Genomic DNA, 18,938 nt, shown 5'->3' with positions numbered 1-18,938 from the left:
GTTATTGGAGATAGGAGTCTCACGGTCTCTCCTGCCCGGGCTGGCTTTGAACCGAGATCCTCAGATCTCAGCCTCCTGAGTAGCTAGGATTACAGGCCTGAGCTACCAGCGCCTGGCTACTCTCCAGAGCTTTTTAACTTGAGTGAATGTTGTATCTTATCAAAAGCCTTTTCACATCAATGGAGATAATCAGTATTAGTTTTTTTACAAATGCACTGAAGGGTCATGTGATGCTACCTGCATTAGATGTGATCACAAGAGGACTTTGTCAGCTTACTTTCTCGCATTGCTCTTCTTCACAGCTAACTGCATAGGAAGTTAATAGGCTCATCTTCTGTGTGTGTGTGCTTTTGTGCTTAAACTCAGAGCTTGGGTGTTGTCCCTGAGCTAGTGCTCTACTACTTGACCCATAGCTCCACTTCCAGCTTTTTTTTGGGAAAGGGGTGTGTGTGGGGGGGTAGTGTATCAAAAATGAGTTCAAGGTTTTAAACTATGATCCTCAGATCTCAGCCTCTCCAGGAATAGGATTACTGGTGTGAGCTTATCCCATAAAGCTGGGTGTTATATCTCCTGCATGTTCTCCCAGCTGGAGAAAGGCATTAAGCTGGGCACTGGACAACTAATCCGTGCTACTCAGGGATCTGAGATCTGAGGATTACAGTTTGAGGCCAGCCCAGGCAGGAGTAGCAAGGATTATGGGTGTGAACTTCTGCTGCTGGGCTTGTTCTGGATCCTGAGACAAACTCAAACTTCCAAAAATATTCCCTCCCTGGAGCCGGTAGGCCCATTCGAGGTCCTTTCCAGCTCCAATTCTTGGTAAGAATAAAGGAAGGAGTCCTAAAGGTATGTTTGAAATCTGCCAGCAGCTAATTCCAAGGCCACCACTAACCTCTGGCTGCCAGGGGGCGCCATTTGCATGTACCATGGAAGATTGTACCCTGGGTGTTAGCCTGCTCTCTCCCCTACCTTGGCCAGCCCTCTTCCCCACTGTGGGGAACAGGGGGTATAAAGGGGGAAGGCACAAAGTTGGTGGTTAAACTTGACTTGATGGAGATCTATGAGACTCCTGGTCCAAGTTCCTGGATCTAGTTCTAGGATGCTTAAGACACACCCATCTCTTATTCTTGCTGTCCAATCAGAATCCAAGTCTGAATTCTTTTAGGCATCAGCTGGGCAGAGGATAGGTAGACAAGTTCTTCTTTATGCCACTCATGGGGTTTGAATTCAGGGCCTGGGTGCTATCTCTTTTCATTCAAGGCTGGTGCTCTACTGCTTCAGCTACAGCTCCAGTACTGGCTTTTTGGTAGTTCATTGGCAGTAAGAGTCTCACAAACTTTCCTGCCCGGGCTGACTTTGAACTGTGATGTTCAGATCTCAGCTTCCTATAGCTAGGATTACAGGTGTGAGCCACTGGTACCTGTATAGATATAGATATAGATATACACACATATATATTTTGTTTGTTTTGTTTTTGGTCAGTTGTGGGGCTTGAACTTGGATACTGTCTCTCAGCTCTTCAGCTGAAGGTGTGCACCCTACCACTTCCAGTTTTGTGATGGTTAATTGGAGATGATAGGTTCACAGACTTTCCTGCCCAGGCTGGCTTTGAACTGCGATCCTCAGATCTCAGCCTCCTGAGTAGCTAGGATTACAGGTATGAACCACCGGCGCCCGGCTTTTTTTTTTTTTTTATTTTTATTTTTTATTTTTGGGTCCGGTCATGGGGCCTGAACTCTGGGCCTGGGCGCTGTCCCTCAGCTCTTCAGCTCAAAGCTAGCACTCTACCACTGGAGCCACAGCACCACTTCCGGCTTTTTCTGTTTATGTGGTGCTGAGGAATTGAACCCAGGGCCTCATGCTTGCAAGGCATGCACTCTACTGCTGAGCTACCTTCCCAGCCCCCGGCGCCCGGCTTTTAAAACCTTTTGTCTTAGCAACAAAGCATGTGTGGCAGGAAGACTGGAGTTGGGGAGTTGATATTCCAGGAATAACGGGTCAATTGGAGCTTCCCAGAGATGATGAAGACAACAATCCACTTATATAAGAAAGCTGGACACCGTTCTGAAGGCAGCCTAAAAAGGAATGGTCGTGGGGAACGGACCATCAATCAGGGCCTTGAACAGGTGGAGGCTGGGCTGCTCCCAGGGGAAAGCCAGGTCCAGGGCTCAGGTTACGGCCACGGGGCGAGAGAGGAGACAGAGCCCTGAGTCAGTGGAAAGAGCCATTGCAGAGCACCTGAGGTGACTGGGGAAGACCCAGGAAGAGATAAGGAGACCAGGAACAATCAGATGTGACTCGGTGGTACTCACAATGGAGTTCCTGGCTCCAATGGCATCATCTAGACCAGGAAGATTTTAGGAAGGCAGGCTCTTCTTCATGCCCAATCTCTGAAGGAGACTGGTAGTTAACTGGTGATCAAAGCCTCACAGACTTTTCCTGCCCAGGCTAGCTTCAAACTGGGATCCTCAGGTCTTAGCCTCCTGAGGAGTTAGAATGACAGGTGTGAGTCACTTGTGCCTGGCTCTAATTCACCCTCCTTGTTGGTCCTCTCTGTTCCCACCAATGCTCCCTACCCCGGAAAAACGAAAAACAAAACTCAGAACCAATGTTATCCCCCACCTTTTTTTTTGGGGGGGGTCAATTGTGGGCCCTGAACTCTGGGCCTGGGCACTATCTCTCAGCAATTCAGCTCAAGGCTAGCGCTCTACCACACAGCGCCACTTCTGGCTTTTTTCTTTTTGCTTACGTGGTGCTGAGGAATCGAACCCAGGGCCTCAGGCATGCAAGGCCAAGTGCTCTACCGCTGAGCCACCTTCCCAGCCCCTAGTCTTTTTTTTTTTTTTTTTTAATTTTTGGCCTTGAGCTTACTTTATAGCTGACGTTTACCATTGAAACTATGCCTTCAACTCAACCTAGGAGGCTGAGATCTGAGGATCAAGGTTCAATGCTAGCCCAGGCAGGAAAGTCCATGAGACTCTTATCTCCAATGAACCTGCAGGAAACCTGGAAGTTGCACTGTGGCTCAAGTGGTAGAACACCTGTATTGAGCTGAAGAGCTGAGGGACAGGGCCCAGGTCCAGAGTTCAAGCCCCATGACTGACAAAAAAAAAAAAACAAAAAACATGTCAGATCAAGTCCTTCTGTGGGGATATTGATATGACATAATACAGTGGTTCTCCACTTGCAGACAGGCTAGTAGTGTTACAATCACCCCAGGCCTATGATGACAAATGCCATGTTTTGGCACAGTCCCAGTGGTCACAGGTGTGAGGACAGGGTCCAGCAGTGCCAGGCTTTGGGCAGCTGAAATCTGACCAGCCCTGCAGGAAGGCAAAGGAAGGAGGCAGGTCCCTGATCCACTGGACATGGGGATCACCCTGGTGGGCTTGTGGCAATCCTATTAATTGCTGACACATAATGTGTGCACCTCTGCCATGCAATCCTTTGAGTATAATTAATACATGAAAATGTTAGGAGAGCTGGGAAAGGTGGCTCAGTGGTAGAGCACTTGCCTTGCATGCCTGAGGTCCTGGGTTCGATTCCTCAGCACCACATAAACAGAAAAAGCCAGAAGTGGCGCTGTGTGGTAGAGTGCTAGCCTTGAGCTGAGAGATAGTGCCCTAAGCCTTTTTATTCAAGACTAGCACTCTATCACATAAGTCACAGAGTCACTTTAGCTTTTTGGTGGTTCATTGGAGACAAGAGTCTCATGTATATTCCTGTCCAGGTTGGATTTGAACCTTGATTCTCAAATCTCAGCCTCCTGAGTAGGATGCCAGGCATGAGCTGCCAGTACCCTGCTTATGCTGCTCTTTATCCAGAGACAGGCTTTGAACCTCAATTCTCCTAGAGTCTCTTGAGTAGCCAGGATTATAGGTATATAACAAGCCTGACCCGAAAATGTCATCTTTGTATCCTAGTAGCCACATGAAAGAAAGAAAGAAAGAAAAAAAGAAAAACATTCCATGGGCTGGGAATGTAGCTCACTGGTAGAGTGCTTGCTTGAACATGCATGAAGCCCAGGGTTTGATTCCTCAGAACCACATACACAGAAAAAGCCAGAAGTGGTGCTATGGTTCAAGCAGTAGAGCACTAACACTGAGCCAAAGAAACTCAGGGACAGCGTCCAGGCCCTGAGTTCAAGCCCCAGGACTGGTAAAAAAAAAAAAAAAAAAAAAAAACCCAAAAAAACAAAAAAGGGTGCCAATGGCTCACACCTGTCATCCTAGCTACTCAGGAGGCTGAGATTTGAGAATTGCAGTTCAAAGCCAGCCCAGGCAGGAAAGGCCATAATACTCTTTTTTTTTTTTAAGGCCATAATACTCTTATCTCCAATAAACCACCAGAAAACCAGAAGTGGTGCAGTGGCTCCAGCAGTTAAGCGCTTCCATTGAGCTGAAGAGCTGAGGGACAGCGCCCAAACCCAGAGTTCAAGCCCCACAACTGACAAAACTGTAACCCGTCTGTACAGCAAGTAAAAAACCACACCCAAACACATGAAGTAAATTTTAACAATATATTTTATTTTACCCAAGATATCCAAAATATTACCATATCAACATATAAAATTTTTTTCATACCAAGTCTTTCCAAATTTGGATATTTTACACTGAAAACACATCCCATGTCACACCAGCCACATTTTGAGGGCGCCACATTTTGAGGGCTCCATAGTCACTGGGTAGCTTGTGGCTGTCACCCTGAACAGCTCAACCCACCCCACCCCCTAACATTGTGATAGCAAGCATCCACATCACAAGAGAGCTTGTTAAAAAATGCAGAGTTTCAGGCCCATTCCAAGGACTAGAGTGCATTTTAACAAGATCCTGAGGGCGGGAGCTTAAAAAGACCTCTATGGTTTTCTATTGCCTTCAAAGGAAATGCTCAGCTACGAGCCTGGATTCATTCATGGTTAAAGGCCTGATTATGAACCTGGATCAAGCCAGACCTGATTCCTGCCATTAATGCTTGAAGACCCCAACTCATGTTCTCTGGGACCCTGTGTGCACACCATGTGCTTCAGCTGGTGCCCAGGGCAAGCCAGAAACCCACCCAAATAAGGAAGAGGCCACAACCATGGCAGAAAGCCACCAGCAGATTACATGTCCTACCATGGGGGGACGGGTCTGCCAAGCCACCTGCCTGTCGCAGGGTGGTGAAGGGTTACTTTCAGGCCAGGAGAAGCGCCTGGAGGATCAGGTTATAGAAAGCATTCCAGAGACCTGGCCAGGGGGACAGCGGCCTACTGCACAGATGTGTCTGTATTTGGAAAACTGGGAGAAAGGGGACAGAGAACCAGAAAGGTGGACAAGTGGCCAGTGGGAGGAGAGAGAGGAATAATCTGGGTGAAGGAAATTGTTGAGTAGCTTTCTTAAAAAAAAAAAAAAAGCCAGGAGCTGGTGGCTCACAACTGTAATCCTAGGGACCCAGGAGGCTGAGCTCTGAGGATAAAGAAAGGAAAGAAAAGCCAGATGTTGGTGGTTCATGCCTGCAATCCCAGCTACTCAGGAGGCTGAGATCTGAGCATGCAGGTTCAAAGTTAGCCAGGGCAGGAAAATCTGTGAGACTCTTATCTCCAATTAACCAGTAAAAAGCCAGAAGTGGGGCTGGGAAGGTGGCTCAGTGGTAGAGTGCTTGCCTCGCATGCCGGAAGTGGTGCTGTGGCTCAAGTGGTAGCACAGCAACCAGGCCTAGAGTTCAAGCCCCACGATCCACACACACACACACACACACACACACACACACACACACACACACACACACACACACGATCGACACACACACACGCGCGTGCGCACGCGCACACACGCACGCATGCACGCACACATGCACGCCAGAAGTGAAGTGGATCAAGTGATACAGTGGCAGCCTTAGGCACAAAAGCTCAGGGACAGTGTCCAGGCCCTGAGTTTAAGCCAAAAAACAAAAAGAGGTCCCTGCTGGGAGTCGTGGTACATGTCTGTAATCCCAGGCTGAGGCAGGATGTAGAGCTCAAAGGGATTTTGTTTTTTCAACAAGTAATTGGGGACACATCGGGAAAATTCTTAGTTGCTAAAGACAGTGGTTTAAGCCCTTCTTCCAAAGGAAGAAATCCAAGATTAGAAATAGTTCCTCCTAGCCAGTGGCTCACTCCTGTCATCCTAGCTACTCAGGAGGCTTAGATCTGAGGATCATGGGTTTAAAGCCAGCCTGGGCAGGAAAGTCTATGAAATTCTTTTTTTTTTTTTTTTTGTCGGTCGTGGGGCTTGAACTCTGGGCCTGGGCGCTGTCCCTCAGCTCTTCAGCTCAAGGCAAGCGCTCTACCACTTGAGCTACAGCGTCACTTCCGGTTTTCTGGTGGTTTATTGGAGATAGGAGTCTCACAGTCTCTCCTGCCCGGGCTGGCTTGGAACCTAGATCCTCAGATCTCAGCCTCCTGAGTAGCTAGGATTACAGGCGTGAGCCACCAGCGCCCGGCTAGTCTATGAAATTCTTATGTCCAATAAACTACAAAGTAAAGGCTGAAAGTAGAGCTGTGGCTCAAGTGGTAGAGCGCTAGTCTTGTACCCAAAGAAGCTCAGGGACAGTGCCTGGGCACAAGAAAGAAAGAGAGAAAGGAAGGAAGGAAGGAAGAAGGGAGGGAGGGAGGGAGGGAGGGAAGGAAAAGAAAAAGGGAAGGAAAAAGAAAAATAGAGCCTTGAGAATGTTGTGGAGGAAAGTGATTAAAGGCACACAGGATGAACATGGACTGATGGGCTCACATCTGCCCACAGCCAGCAGCTGACTACAAGTGAAAAGGCCTCACTGAGTACTGGGACAGGAGATGGCTCGGTGGCCCAGCACCTCTCCTAACAAGGACAGGTAACTGACTCCCTGCACACAAAGGCTTGGAACAATGCCTGCCATCAAGACCACCACACATAAACCGAGGCTGAGCATGCAAACCATGTTTTCTTAGGGAGCACCCCAATGCTTGGCTATGTCAGTTTTACTTCTAAACAAATTATAGCCTCAGCCAAGGTTCAAGGAGAAAAAGAGATCCCTCTCTTGACAGGATCAACAAGGAGTGTGGCTGGTTTTAACCACAGCTAGTCCTACCTTGCATCAACAGGGGCATCAGCTGCCTTTCTACTTCAACATTCAATCCTCTCTAGTCAATTCCTCACGTGAGAGATAAGAGGAATTGCTTTTTTTTTTTTTTTTGGGGTGGGGCCTGGGTTTGAACTCAGAGCTTGGCACTTGATGAGAAGGTACTCTACTACTGGTGTCACACCTCCAGCCCTTTGGTGCATGGGTTATTTGGAGATAGCATCTCACTTCCTGCCCAGGTGTGTGCCTGGAATGCGGTGCTCCTTTTTGCTGTATCCCATTATAGATAGGTAGGATGACAGAAGGACGCCACCATGCCCAGCTTCTTTCATTGAAATGGAAGAAGATTTCTTTGCCTGAGCTGATCTGGAATCACCAGCCTCCAGATCTCAGCTGCCTAAGTAGCCAGGATTATAGGCATGAGCCACTGACTCCCATCTGGGCAAAGGAATCTTTTAAAACACAAAACCATGATGCCTTCCGCTGCTTAAAAGTGCTCCTACAACACCCCCACTCCCTTACACGTACAATAAGCACCCAAAGATTTTCAGGACTGGCATGGTCCAGTTTCTTGCTCGGCTTCAGCCTCTGAGTTCTAGCCCTCACACAAGCCTTTTTTTTTTTTTTGGCAGTAGTGGGACTGGAACTCAGGACCTTAGTGTAATGTGGCTAAGCGCTCTACCACTGAGCCCTGCACTTCAGCTGCATACTCTTTCTTCATGGCCTCACGCCTCTTTCCTCTGATCCAGAATAGTTTTCTTATTGATGCTCACATAGCACACTGCCAGTTCACCTTTGTAATTTCACACTGCTGGATTTTCTGACCATGGAAGCCCTCCTGCAAGGCTGCGGTCCTTCAGGATGGGGAAGTGATTTTGTCCCTTGCTGTGTTTGTACAGCTGAGCACAAAGCAGAGACAAGATGAACTACTTCCCCATAACTTAAGCCCTCACAAATTAGTTGTGGAGGGGATGGAGTCCCTAGGATTCCAGTATCTCCTTCGACCCTTTGAAATGGTTCATCTGGTAGACAGTGAGCCCTACTGTGTGCCAAGTTCTCTTCTGGAGATAGGAGAGGGCAAAGCATAAAATAGGTAAAAGTCTCTGCAGTCACACAGCTGGAGGTCTGGGGCAGAGTGGCAATCCACAAGATAAATTCTGAGATGGGCACTAGAGGCTCACGCCTGTCATCCTAGCTGCTCAGGAGGCTGAGATCTAAGGATCATGGTTCAAAGCAACCCTGGGCAGGAAAGTCCATGAGACTCTTATCTCCAATGAAAACTGGAAGTAGAGCTGTGGCTCAAAGGGGTAAAGTGCTAGCCTGAGCTGAAGAGCTCAAGGACAGCGCCCAGGCTGAGTTCAAGCCCCACAACCAATTCTACAGTGTTAGTGATATGATACAACACAGGGAAAAGTTAAGGAAAAACACACACAGCTGTTAATGCCATAATTTCAAAACAGTGGCCAGGGAAATGCTCACAGAGGATGTGTCATCTGGTGAAGACATAAAGGAGGCGAAGGATGCATGTGGGCAATCTGGGAGGTGAGTGTTTGGGGTAAAGTACAAAGGTCCTATGGCCAATGTGTCTAGGGCAGGGGTGATGAGAGCAGACCGGGCAAAGAAAAGGCTCTGGTTCTACCCTGCATGACATGGAGCCATGGAGGGATCCCAAGCACTGAATGGACCTGAGCAGGTGCTCCCAGTGCCCCTCTGGCTGCATGTGACCACAGTGGAGGAGGGGTGGGAGCAGAAGAGCTTGATGAGGTGACACTGGAGTTGTTGTTCTAGACAAAGCAGGAGGTATTATACAGGCAGTCGGGAGCTCCAGTTCAAGGCTGGAAGTTAAGATACAAGATGAGGGATATTTCCTTGAGATCTTAAGTTCCTTATAGGTACTATATGACCTGGCTCCTGGTGATGTCTCTAGGATCAACAAGTACCTTAAGTGAACAACAACAACACTCTCTCTCTCTCTCTCTTACCTTCAGGATAAATTACTTAACCTCCTTTGCCTTTTGTAGAAAGGAGTTCACAGGTCACAGAGGTACCAGCCTCCCCAAGTATTCTGAGGAGGCTGCTGTAGCTGTGGTACAGCTCTTCCCATGTTGGGGGGCCTGGACTCCTTCCCTAGCATCTTTCCTTCTCTACCAGCTTCCGATTTGGTTTTACTGAGAATCGTGCGTGTGCTTGTGCGAGTGTGTGTGCGCGCGCGCGCATGCGTGCCCTGGCCCCCTCCGCCACTCTTTTTCCACACAGCCGTCAACTCAGCCTCCAGACCCCTCTCAAACAGGCCCCTCTCGCACCCGCCCCGCCCCGCCCCGCCCGCGGTGACATCTTTAGCCTAGGACCCTGCGGCCGCCCCTCTGACCCCGGTATCTTCCTGCCCATCGATTCCCAGGTCTCAACAAAAGTAGGCCCCGCGCATTTCCTTCCAGAAACTCTCTCCTGAGTCCTCACTGCTCCCAGCGACCTGGATGCTCCCCCCCCCCATCCCCCGTGATCCAGTTTATACAGAATCCTCGCCACCATCGCCCGAGCATCCACAGCCCCCGGGGCACCCCGACCCCCGCCGGTGCCCGCCGGGCCGCATCGCGCTCCCCGCGGCTTCCGATAGCCCTCAGGTACCCGTCTCTCCACCGACTAGCGATTCTTGCCCCCCAGGGCCACTTCCGGCCTCGAACTGCGGGGGGGCCTGACTCACAGCCGCGGCCCACGCCCCCTCCCAGGGCTGCATCGGGACCCCACCTCCACCTTCCGACACTCCAGAGAACGCGACACCGCACAATGCATGCAGCAAACCGTCCAATCACAGCCTTTTCTGCCTTTAGCGACCGCCTCTAACATCCGGGCCCTACCAGCCTAGCCTCACCTTCAAGCGTGCGCCGAGAATTCTGGTCTTTGTAGTTCCCCCAACGAAAGGCAGACAAAGAAATCACTGCATAGAACTCCATTTCCCAGAGAGCGCTGCGCCCCAGTGGTGGAGCCAGTACTCTGAACCGTGCGGTTCTTGATTGGCTAATAGGAGACGGAAGTTCCCAGATTGCCATGGAAACAAGACTACTTACCTGGAACCAAGGGAGCATCTTTGCCTGAAAAAAAATCTCAAAATGCTTCTTTCTACAATGAGCCCGAAGTGGGACCAGGCATGGGTTGGGCATAAGCTGTGCTCGCCGCTCGTCTGCTCCCCGACGGCATCAACATTGGATACCTGCCTGGCATAAACAGCCTCTGACGTGCAACCAACCCCCCCAGCGAGCCGTGGTTTAGGAGAGCAGAACATGGTGTTTCGCAGACAGGTGAGCCTAAGGGGGCCTCTACCCTTTTGGGGTCTTTTTACCCTGGAAAAGGCAAATGTGGGCTAGGCCTCTACCCACAACATGCCCAGGATTCTGTAGCCTCTCCTGCAGCCCCATGCCTGCATCAACTCTTTAATTTACCCAGAAGGGATGTACTTACACTAGAGCTCTTCCAACACCCCCTCTCCCCTACACCTTTCCCCACAAGGGCTCTGAGGGCGGGTGAGGGGGAGCCAAGGCCCTGCAAACGCTCAGGCAGGCATGTGAGAAAGCTCTTTACTGGGGGGTACAGCGAGGAGGAGCAAGGCCATCTCCCCCTACCTGCCCCCACCCCTCCTAGGGTCCTGGGGCAAGGGAGAGTGTCTCCCCCTCCCCCACCGGACCACCACTGTCTTTGGTACAATAAATAGAAAACAAGGGGGAGAGGAGGCCAAGGGTCCAGTCCTTAGTGGGGAGGGTGTGGCCAAACCCCTCTCCTTGACCCTTTCCCCAGGCCCCAATCAGTGCAGGCCTCACCCGCCCCAGCTGGGTAGCAGCAATTCCAGTCTAGGGGGAGAGATGAGGATGGGAGCCCAGGGCCCCCAGATGGGGGGGGGGTATGGCTTCAGGAAGGGCCCCAGAGAGGGGGCGGGGTCATGAGCTGGCTGCTGTGCTCTGGGGTACACCACGGAGGCCCAGGCGAGGCCCCAGAGAGGCAGGGTCATCAGGGGGTGGGAGAGGTGGACGACCTCCTGTCATCCGAGTCCGGAGGGCTGAGGCAGCCGGGTGCTGGGGGGCAGGCGCTGGGTGAGGTGGGGAGTCTGAAGGGCCTCCCACCAGGCTCACATCCATCAGCTCCGGGGGTGGTGGTGAGGTTGGTGATGGGGGACGGCCAAGGCATCGGGGCTGGGGGGGTAACTGGGCCCCGGTCCCCGGCAGTGATGAGGCAGAGGTAGGGGCTTGATGTGTCTTGTGGGGCACATCGCCCCCTGCCCAGGGGCGCAGCGGCTGGGAGGGCAGAACCTAAAAAAGCAAAAGGGGTGGGGTGATGGAGACCCAGGTTCTGCAGCCTCTGGTACCCCACACCCACTTACAGAGCCCCCACAATACCTGGGGGCTGTTCATCTCACAGTCAGAGATTGGGGGCCCAGGGCCCCCACAATATCGGTTGCTGTAGCGGTAGGCCCGGTTGTCACTGGAGGAGCCACTGGAACCTCCTAGAAGCACCAGGGAGAAGAGGCCGCACAGGTGAGAGGTGACTGAGCCTGGTTCACAGCCTAGGCCAGGTTTGGGCTCTAGGACAGAGCCCCTTTGAAAGATCCAGTGTTTTTTTTTTGTTGTTGTTGTTTTTGCCCTACTGGGTTTGAACTAAGGGCAGGTACTCTATCACTTGAGTCATGCTCCCAGCCCCAGTCCAATTTTGAGCTGCGGAATGGGAGTCTTTCTAGCTGTTACAGAACCAATTTCAGGAGTCTGAGCAAGCGTGAAGGGGGAGCCCCCCACCCCATCTCCACTGGGAACTGAGCAGCAGGCAGTGTGGAAGCTCGGGGCGCTGAGCACCCACCCGAGCTGGAGATGGAGCTGGCGGTGCTAGAGGAGGGGCAGGTGTCGAGGGGCGCGGGCGAGGTGGAGGCACTGCTGCCTGCCGGGCCCGTGTTGGTGGCCTCGTCGGCCGTGCGGCGGAAGAAGCCATGCTGCAGGGCGCCCAGGGGGCTGATGCGGGCGGCAGGCTCGTACTCCAGCATGCGCAGCACCAGGTCCTGGAAGCGGAGGTAGTCGGCGGGGCTGTGGCCCGGCTCCCCCGCCCGCCGGCCCCCGGGCCCGCCCGTCTGCACGCCCAGCACCTCCTGCAGCCGCCGTGTCCCGGGGCCCTGGTAATCCTGGCAGGGAGGGGGTGGGAGGGGGGGCAAGAGAGTGGCCGTCAGTGGGCAGGAGGGGCAGGGAGACACACACGGGGAAACAGAGGCACAAGAAAGAAAGTGGAAAGAGAGAAGCTAAGACGAGGTGCAGGGAGGGCAGGGAAGGAAGGAGAGGGCAGACAATTGGGGGTGGGAGGGAGGCAGGGAGAGACACAGAGGAAGCAGGGAAGAGAGGGAGCCCCAAGTGTGAGAGTGAGGGCCACCCAGGGAAGGAGGGCTGGCATGGGGCAGGGCGCACCTTCCTGAGTTCCTTTGTCCTGCGTAGGGTCCAGCCACCCCCAGGCAGCCGCTCAAAGTACTTGCGAGCCTTGGGGGCCTGCTCCAGCATGGGGGCTGGTGGGATGCCCAGCACCTCCACAATGCGGCCCATCTGGTCCACCTGCGGGCAGGTGGTGGTCAGGGGCCCCAGTACAACCAGGCCCCCTCCTGCCCCCTCCGGCACACCCCGTCCTGAGGGCGCACCTCATTGGAGCCACTGAAGAGGGGCTCCCCAGTGTGCATCTCTACCAGGATGCAGCCCAGGGACCACATGTCGATGGCCAGGTCGTAGGGTGTGCCCAGGAGCACCTCCGGGGAGCGGTAGAAGCGGCTCTGGATGTACTGGTAGATCTAGAGGGGATGGAATGGTCAGGGCTCCCAGGTGGTGGGAGATCTGACCTAGCACCAGCCCCTTGCTGTCATAGCTCTCAGCATGCCTGCCTAGGAGCCTCCAGCACCATCTTGCTCAGCAGCCTGTGGCGTTCCCCTTCCCTGGCCTTCTAGGTCACCCCCAGTCACAGGCTGGTGGTCCCCAGGGCCCCAACACTAGTGTAACTTAGGCCTGCTCACTGAGCAGCACCAGACCTGTGACCAGCCAACTCCAACGTCACAGCTGGAGCTACAGAAGTGGCCTTACTCCTCAGGCTCAAGTTCCTCTTCCTGGTGGGCAGTACACTCACCCTGTGGGCCTCTCTCCTACCTCCTTTCCCACATCCTGGAGCCATCTCCTTCCACTGCTGGCCCCGCCCCACTCTGCCCCTCCCACACCCTTGCCCCAGCAGGTCTGAGCCGCACCCGCTGGCCAAGTTGGCAGGAGCTGCCGAAGTCCACGATCTTGATGGCACTGCGCTTGGGGTTGCAGAGGAGAATGTTCTCTGGCTTGAGGTCGCAGTGGATGATGCTGAGTTCGGGCGTGGCCAGGAAGAGCAACGCTGTACAGAGCTGCTGTGCCAGCTTCCGGGTCAGGTTCAGCGAGACGCCTCGGAAGTGTGTGTTTCGCAGGAGGTCATACAGGTTGTAGGACAGCAGCTCGAACACCAGGCACAGGTGGTTCCGGAACATGAAGTGCCGCTTCAGGTGCACTGCCAGGGGAGGGCCCACACAGGAATTAATCTGTTTCTTCCCAGCCATGCCCCCTTGCTATGCCCTTGGGTGCCACCAGCTCGCCACAATGTTTCTAATGGCAAGGAATTGGCTCACTTACTGTCCCTTGGGCTCTGCCAAACCTCTGATTAAACCAAAAACTTTCTATTTGCTCTCAGCAGGCCTTTTAACACTTCACATTTAAAATGTAACACCATTTTTGTGAGTTTTGTGGAGCGGAAAGGTGCTTTTCCATTTGCTCTCCTTATAAAATACAATCTACACACTCTTTCTAATAGGACCACCCCCCACCCCCAGTCATCAAATTAAAGCTCTGCTGCCACAAACTGTCACCTCATGCAAGTGACAATACCCAGTTCCTCAGTTTCTTATCTCCAACATGGGCAAGAATGTGAGCTGTAAGGGAGATGATTGATGTGACCTGCTCACAGCAGAGCCTGGGAAACACTGACCACTTTTACCAAGCAAACAGGAATAATCGCAAAGGAGGCAGGAGAATCCAGAGAACCACTGAAGTGGAGGACCCCAGCCTGCGGGCAAACCCAGGTGCTCTGTGCGGAAGGAAGCCAGCTCCAGGTCTTACCTATGTAGTACTTCATCTCTGTGTCATGCTGGTTCATCAGCTCCAGCAGCCGCAACTCGATCTGTGCCTGGTTCAGGAAGGCCTTTTTGTTCTTGATGATCTTGATGGCCACCAGCTCCTGGGTCTGATGATCATAGGCTTTCACCACCTGTTGGGGGGGGACACAGCACCAGATGAGGAGGGGGACAGAGCCACATGCTGAGCTTCTCCCTCCAGCCAGGAGACCCACCAACTACACTGGTCCTCCAACCAACGACTCCTGGCTGAGGGCTCACCCTCAGTGGACACTGGTATCAACACTGGGTGCAAAGTAAGTTCTCTTGTATGCAGTCTCTGGTTATTTCTACTTCTCCAGAAAAGTAAACTGAGGCACAACTAAGTGGCTGGACTGAGGTGAGTGGTCCTGCACAAGACTTGAAGCCACAGAGCCACAGTGTGAATGTGGGATCCTATCAGCAGGTGCCGGTGCCCCCACCTCCTGCCCGCACCTGGCCAAAGGAGCCTTTGCCAATCAGAGAGTCAATCTCGTAGCGCTCCAGCCAGCGCTCGCCACTGCGCACAATGTAGTCATGGTTGTCGTCATCGTAACCATGGTTCAGGACCCGCTTCTCCTTCTTGGTGCTCGAGTCCTGGGGTGGCACCTGCTGGGCCCGCCGTTTCTTCTTCGCATAGTACACCTGCCCAGCCAGGTGGCCAGGAGACAAGGACTGGTGAGTGACCTGTGCCAGCAGCCAAGACCCCTGGGCGCCCTGCCCAGGCGCCTGGCTCCCTGCCCACCTCATTGATGTACTTGTAGGTCTTGATGAGATCCACAGAGAGCTTGCGCAGGGGGGCTGAAGTGGCATCCCGGAAGGCCAGCGGCAGCCTCCGAGGCAGCAGCCGCACATCAGGCAATGTCTGTGGGGCAGGGGGGGAGGGGGGGCAGATGCTGAGGACAGGCCTTCCCCTCCCAACTCTAAGGGGAGAGCTAATTAAGGGCTGCTGGTCCCTGGTGACCACATGTACTTTCTCATCACTGGCCCCCACTAGAATGTAAGCTCCCCAAGGGCACAGATCTGGTCCTGGCTGCCATCTATCTCCAGCACCTTGAGCAGGGCCTGGCACACAGGGGGTGTTCCCTAGTGAGCTGTCCCGAGTGAAGCTGTGAGTTTACTTCTGACCTTTCAGGCTAGCCTGAAGTCAACTCTGCATGCTTTTTTGTTTTTTCCCCAGTCCTGAGGCTTGAACTCAGGGCCTGGGCACTGTCCTTGAGCTTCTTTTGCTCCAGGCTAGCACTCCACCACTTGAGCCACAGCACCAATTTCAGCTTTTTCTGTGTCTGTGGTACTGAGGAATTGAATCCAGGGCTTCATGCATGCTAGGCAAGCACTGCATCACTAAGCCACATTCCCAGCTCCTTTTACTCCTGAGCTTCAGTGGGAGCAATATTTCAGAAGCCTGGCACTGTTACCTCCTCCCTGCCCCCTTCCCCACAAGCCTTCTACCTGAGACCACTCTGGACATCCAATAGTTGAGCTCCTCTTCCCCCTGGGGTTTAACTTCTAGCCTTTAACCTTCACCTCAAGGCTCTTGGCCTCAGGATGTGGATCCCTGGATCTCCCATCCATTTTGCTTGTGTGTGTGTGTGTGTAGCAGTGTTAGGGTTTGCAGCTCCTGTCTGGTGTTCTATGCCTCTTGAGCCATGCCTCAAGCTCTGCTTTTTACTCGTTATTCTGGAACATCCTCCAGCTCTTAGCTTCCTGTGTAGCCAGGATCATAGTTTCCAGGCTCCATTTTGTTTTGATGTCTTAGCCTTAGAGATTCTGTCCTTGGATCTTGTCTGTAGCTTGTCTTCAGCTCGCCTGTCTTTCCCACTTGCCTTTTGCTCTAGACCTCTTATCTTAGCATTTAAATGGTCATGTGCCAAGACCTGTTCTGGGCATTTGTTTCATCCTCGCAACACTGGGAAGGAGGGAAGGGTCATCAGTGGTCCAATCTTACAGAAGAGGTGACATATATGAAGAACCACAGTGGTGGATAGTCACCAGGCAGGGCAGCATTTGTACCCAGGCTGCCCAAACTCTTACCTCTGCCTGGAACTCTTTCAGTCCTTTGAGGCCCATGAGGTCCTTCAGAGACTCATGTGCAATCAGATTGTGTACTGAGACCCATCTATCCCAGCCTCCATCTACCCTCAGGCAGGTGAGGAGCCAGCTGAATGCCTACCTGTGTGTGCTCCTGGGGCCCCGGGAAGCCAGAGAAGGGGCCATGGCCTGGTGGAACGGCCATGGTGGGCTCAGAGGGCCGCAGGGGTGCGAGGCCTGGAGCGGGAGCCCGGCCGGGGGGCGCCTTCTCGCATCCTGCACCTCGGCTGCCACCGCCGCTGAGACCTGAGAGCAGGTGGGAGATGAAGAGATGACATGGAAAGAGGGTGTGGGGGACAGGAGCAGGCAGGGGATAGGTGGGTACGAGGAGGAAGGCAGAGAAGAGGGAAAGCAAAAGGTGCAGCAGGGCAACAGGTAGCAACACAGAGAAGTGGCAGGGGAACAGCAAAGTCCCTCAACAAATGAAGATCAAGTAAGTAAATGAGACAGCACACATGTGAAAGAGAATGATTGGGGCCAGACAAGGGTGGGAGGAGGCAGATGTAGGCCATGACAGGAAAGGGGGACAGAAAGACACCAATCATTGGGAGGAGGGAAGAGGAGGGAAACAGCAGTCTGGGGAGTAGAGTTCATTCTTTTCTCCAGGTCTACACCTGGCTCTTTCCAGGGCCCCTCACACAGGACCCCACCCTCTTAGTCTTCCTTTAGTAGCAGGGTCTCTTCTATATCATGCATCTCTTCACTTCAAGCCTACTCTTCTCAGTGGTTTCCCCAAGCCAGAGAACTCTAGCTTTCCCTAAACCATGCCAGCTCTAACACCATGCATCCCTAAGACCATATCAGGGTTCTTGAGGGTCTCCTGGCCATCCAGAACCCCTATGTAAGAGTATGACTACTAGGCTTTCTTGCCCACAGGGTGCACCTCTCCCAGGGGACTCTCCATATCCTTCCAAAACGTCTTCCGTATCAGGTCTCTCACACCAAGGACCCTCCCCTCCAGGTAGTGCCCCTATATATATTCCATTCCCTCTGGGCCACATCAGGAGAGTCCCCACATTACCCCAGACCCCCTCCCAGGCAAGGCCCACTCCTCATGGGAGCAGAAGAAAGTGTTTTCCCAGTCTAAAGCGATTGTCCTTTCTGCCCTCACACGGGACATCCCGTACACTATCCAATATTTCTAGCACTCCTTTCTCCAGTCACCCCTTTCTATATTGGGTCTTGCCGCCACTGTGTCTATTCCTAGAAGGCCTCCACAGCCAAATACCCCCAAACTGGAGATCTCCCCTCCCAAGTGTCCACTAAAATAAAGTCTCTGCCATCGGGTCTCTCTCACCTTAATCCCATACTCTACCACTCCAGGACCCCTACTTTCTTGGGATTTCCTACCAAAACAAGTCCTCCCGCTGCCATTCCCCCCCACCCCCCCGCGTAGTCTTCCCACCCCAGGAGCGCCTCTCCCAGCCCCCACCCCATACCCTGGTCAGGGCTGGCACCGGGCCCACGGGGGGCTGGGGCGCGGTGGGGCCCCCAGTGGGGTGGGCGAATGGCCAGCATGGCGGTGGTGGCAGCGGTCAGAAGGTGGCCGCCTGTCCCCGGCCCTGCCGGCCCGGCAAACCCTGCAGCGAGGAGGGCAAGCGGGACAGGCGGCCGGTGGGTGACAACAGCAGCCGCCGCCACCGCCGCTTGGGGGTAGGAAGGGGGAGGGTCAGCCCGGGTCATGCGGGGGAAGGGGGAGAGCAGGTGGACGGGGGAGGGGCGGGTTAACCCTCGCCCCACCGGCCCCGCCCTGCCCCTAGCGGTCACCCGCCCCTGGGGACCCCGCTGTCCCGCCCCCCCCTACCCAGGAGGCCCGCCCCGGCCGGCAATGCCCGGCAGGCGGGGCCCAACTGAGCTTGGCAAGCCGCACCTCCCATGGCAACAACGGTGCCATTGGTCGTCCCTGCCAAGAGCCCAGCCAATCGCAGCCCAGGGCAGCTGTTGCTAGGCGACGAAGAAGCGGCCGACGAAGCCGAGCCCAAACAAAGGGCGGGAGTGGGGCCCGACCACCCCCTCCCGACCTCCCTCTTCAGAAGGCTCCCTCGGGCCCGGCCCCTTCCAGGAATCCGACTATGAATAGCCGGACCCGGCCGGCACCTGCCCGACGCCCCCTCTTCTCCGCAGCCTCGTGCTAATTCTCGCGGCGGTGCCGGGCAGGGCGGATCCCGTCCTACCCTCCCCGAGAACCCCTGCCGCCTCCCCGCCGTCACCGCGTCGTTACCTGGGGGCGCGGGTAAGGGGACTCAAACCGCTCGGGCAGCCCGAGCTCAGACCTGCCCACAGGCTGAGGGTATCCAGCGGACGCGAAGAGCCAGGGCCCTGATTACCCAGTAATGCAACCAGCAAAATGGCGACCACAACAAACCGGCCCCCCTGCCCCGGGCTCCGCCCCCAGCCCCCCACCGCTCCCATCACGTGACACAGACCGCTGTTGGCGCCTGCGCTCTCCAGGTGCTTATTGGTGCACATGCGTAGCTAGCAACCAATCAGGCCCGAGGGCCTAAGGTTCCGGCCGCACACGTCACTACTAGGAAAGGAGCATGCGCCTTGTGGCCGGGCAGGCCATCCCAACCCCCACCACAACGGCAAGATTGGCCGGCCAGCGAGC

At 54.1% G+C, this 18,938-nt stretch overlaps 2 protein-coding genes across 4 annotated transcripts in view; one reads left to right on the top strand and one right to left on the bottom strand.

Annotated features, from left to right (window-relative positions):
* The window catches only part of Leutx (leucine twenty homeobox), a 15,975-nt gene extending 5,078 nt beyond the window's left edge, over positions 1-10,897 (top strand). Inside the window, exons 3-4 of the mRNA XM_013036095.1 lie at positions 9,574-9,689; positions 10,858-10,897. Of these exons, the coding sequence (XP_012891549.1) occupies positions 9,574-9,689; positions 10,858-10,897 (156 nt within the window). The remainder of the gene's footprint in view (positions 1-9,573; positions 9,690-10,857) is intronic.
* Dyrk1b (dual-specificity tyrosine-(Y)-phosphorylation regulated kinase 1B) lies at positions 10,627-18,653 on the bottom strand. 3 transcript variants are annotated; one of them, XM_013036085.1, is made up of 11 exons: positions 18,552-18,653; positions 16,413-16,576; positions 14,985-15,104; positions 14,696-14,884; positions 14,208-14,355; positions 13,316-13,602; positions 12,725-12,871; positions 12,501-12,641; positions 11,908-12,223; positions 11,454-11,560; positions 10,627-11,366 (listed from the first exon to the last, which is right to left on the bottom strand). In XM_013036085.1, the coding sequence occupies exons 2-11, from the start codon at positions 16,473-16,475 to the stop codon at positions 10,998-11,000; spliced, it is 1,887 nt and encodes a 628-aa protein (XP_012891539.1). In that variant the 5' UTR covers positions 16,476-16,576; positions 18,552-18,653; the 3' UTR covers positions 10,627-10,997. The 3 variants fall into 3 exon arrangements, with proteins under 3 accessions (XP_012891539.1, XP_012891540.1, XP_012891541.1); XM_013036086.1 differs by having other exon boundaries at positions 11,908-12,103; XM_013036087.1 differs by lacking the exon at positions 18,552-18,653 and having other exon boundaries at positions 16,413-16,578.
* Between the last annotated feature and the right edge of the window lie 285 nt (positions 18,654-18,938).

This window comes from Dipodomys ordii, unplaced genomic scaffold (assembly GCF_000151885.1).
Source record: "Dipodomys ordii isolate 6190 unplaced genomic scaffold, Dord_2.0 Scaffold249, whole genome shotgun sequence".
Lineage (NCBI taxonomy): Eukaryota > Metazoa > Chordata > Mammalia > Rodentia > Heteromyidae > Dipodomys > Dipodomys ordii.
The sequence above is the reverse complement of the archived record's forward strand: the minus strand, read 5'-3'. Positions and strand labels throughout refer to the sequence as shown.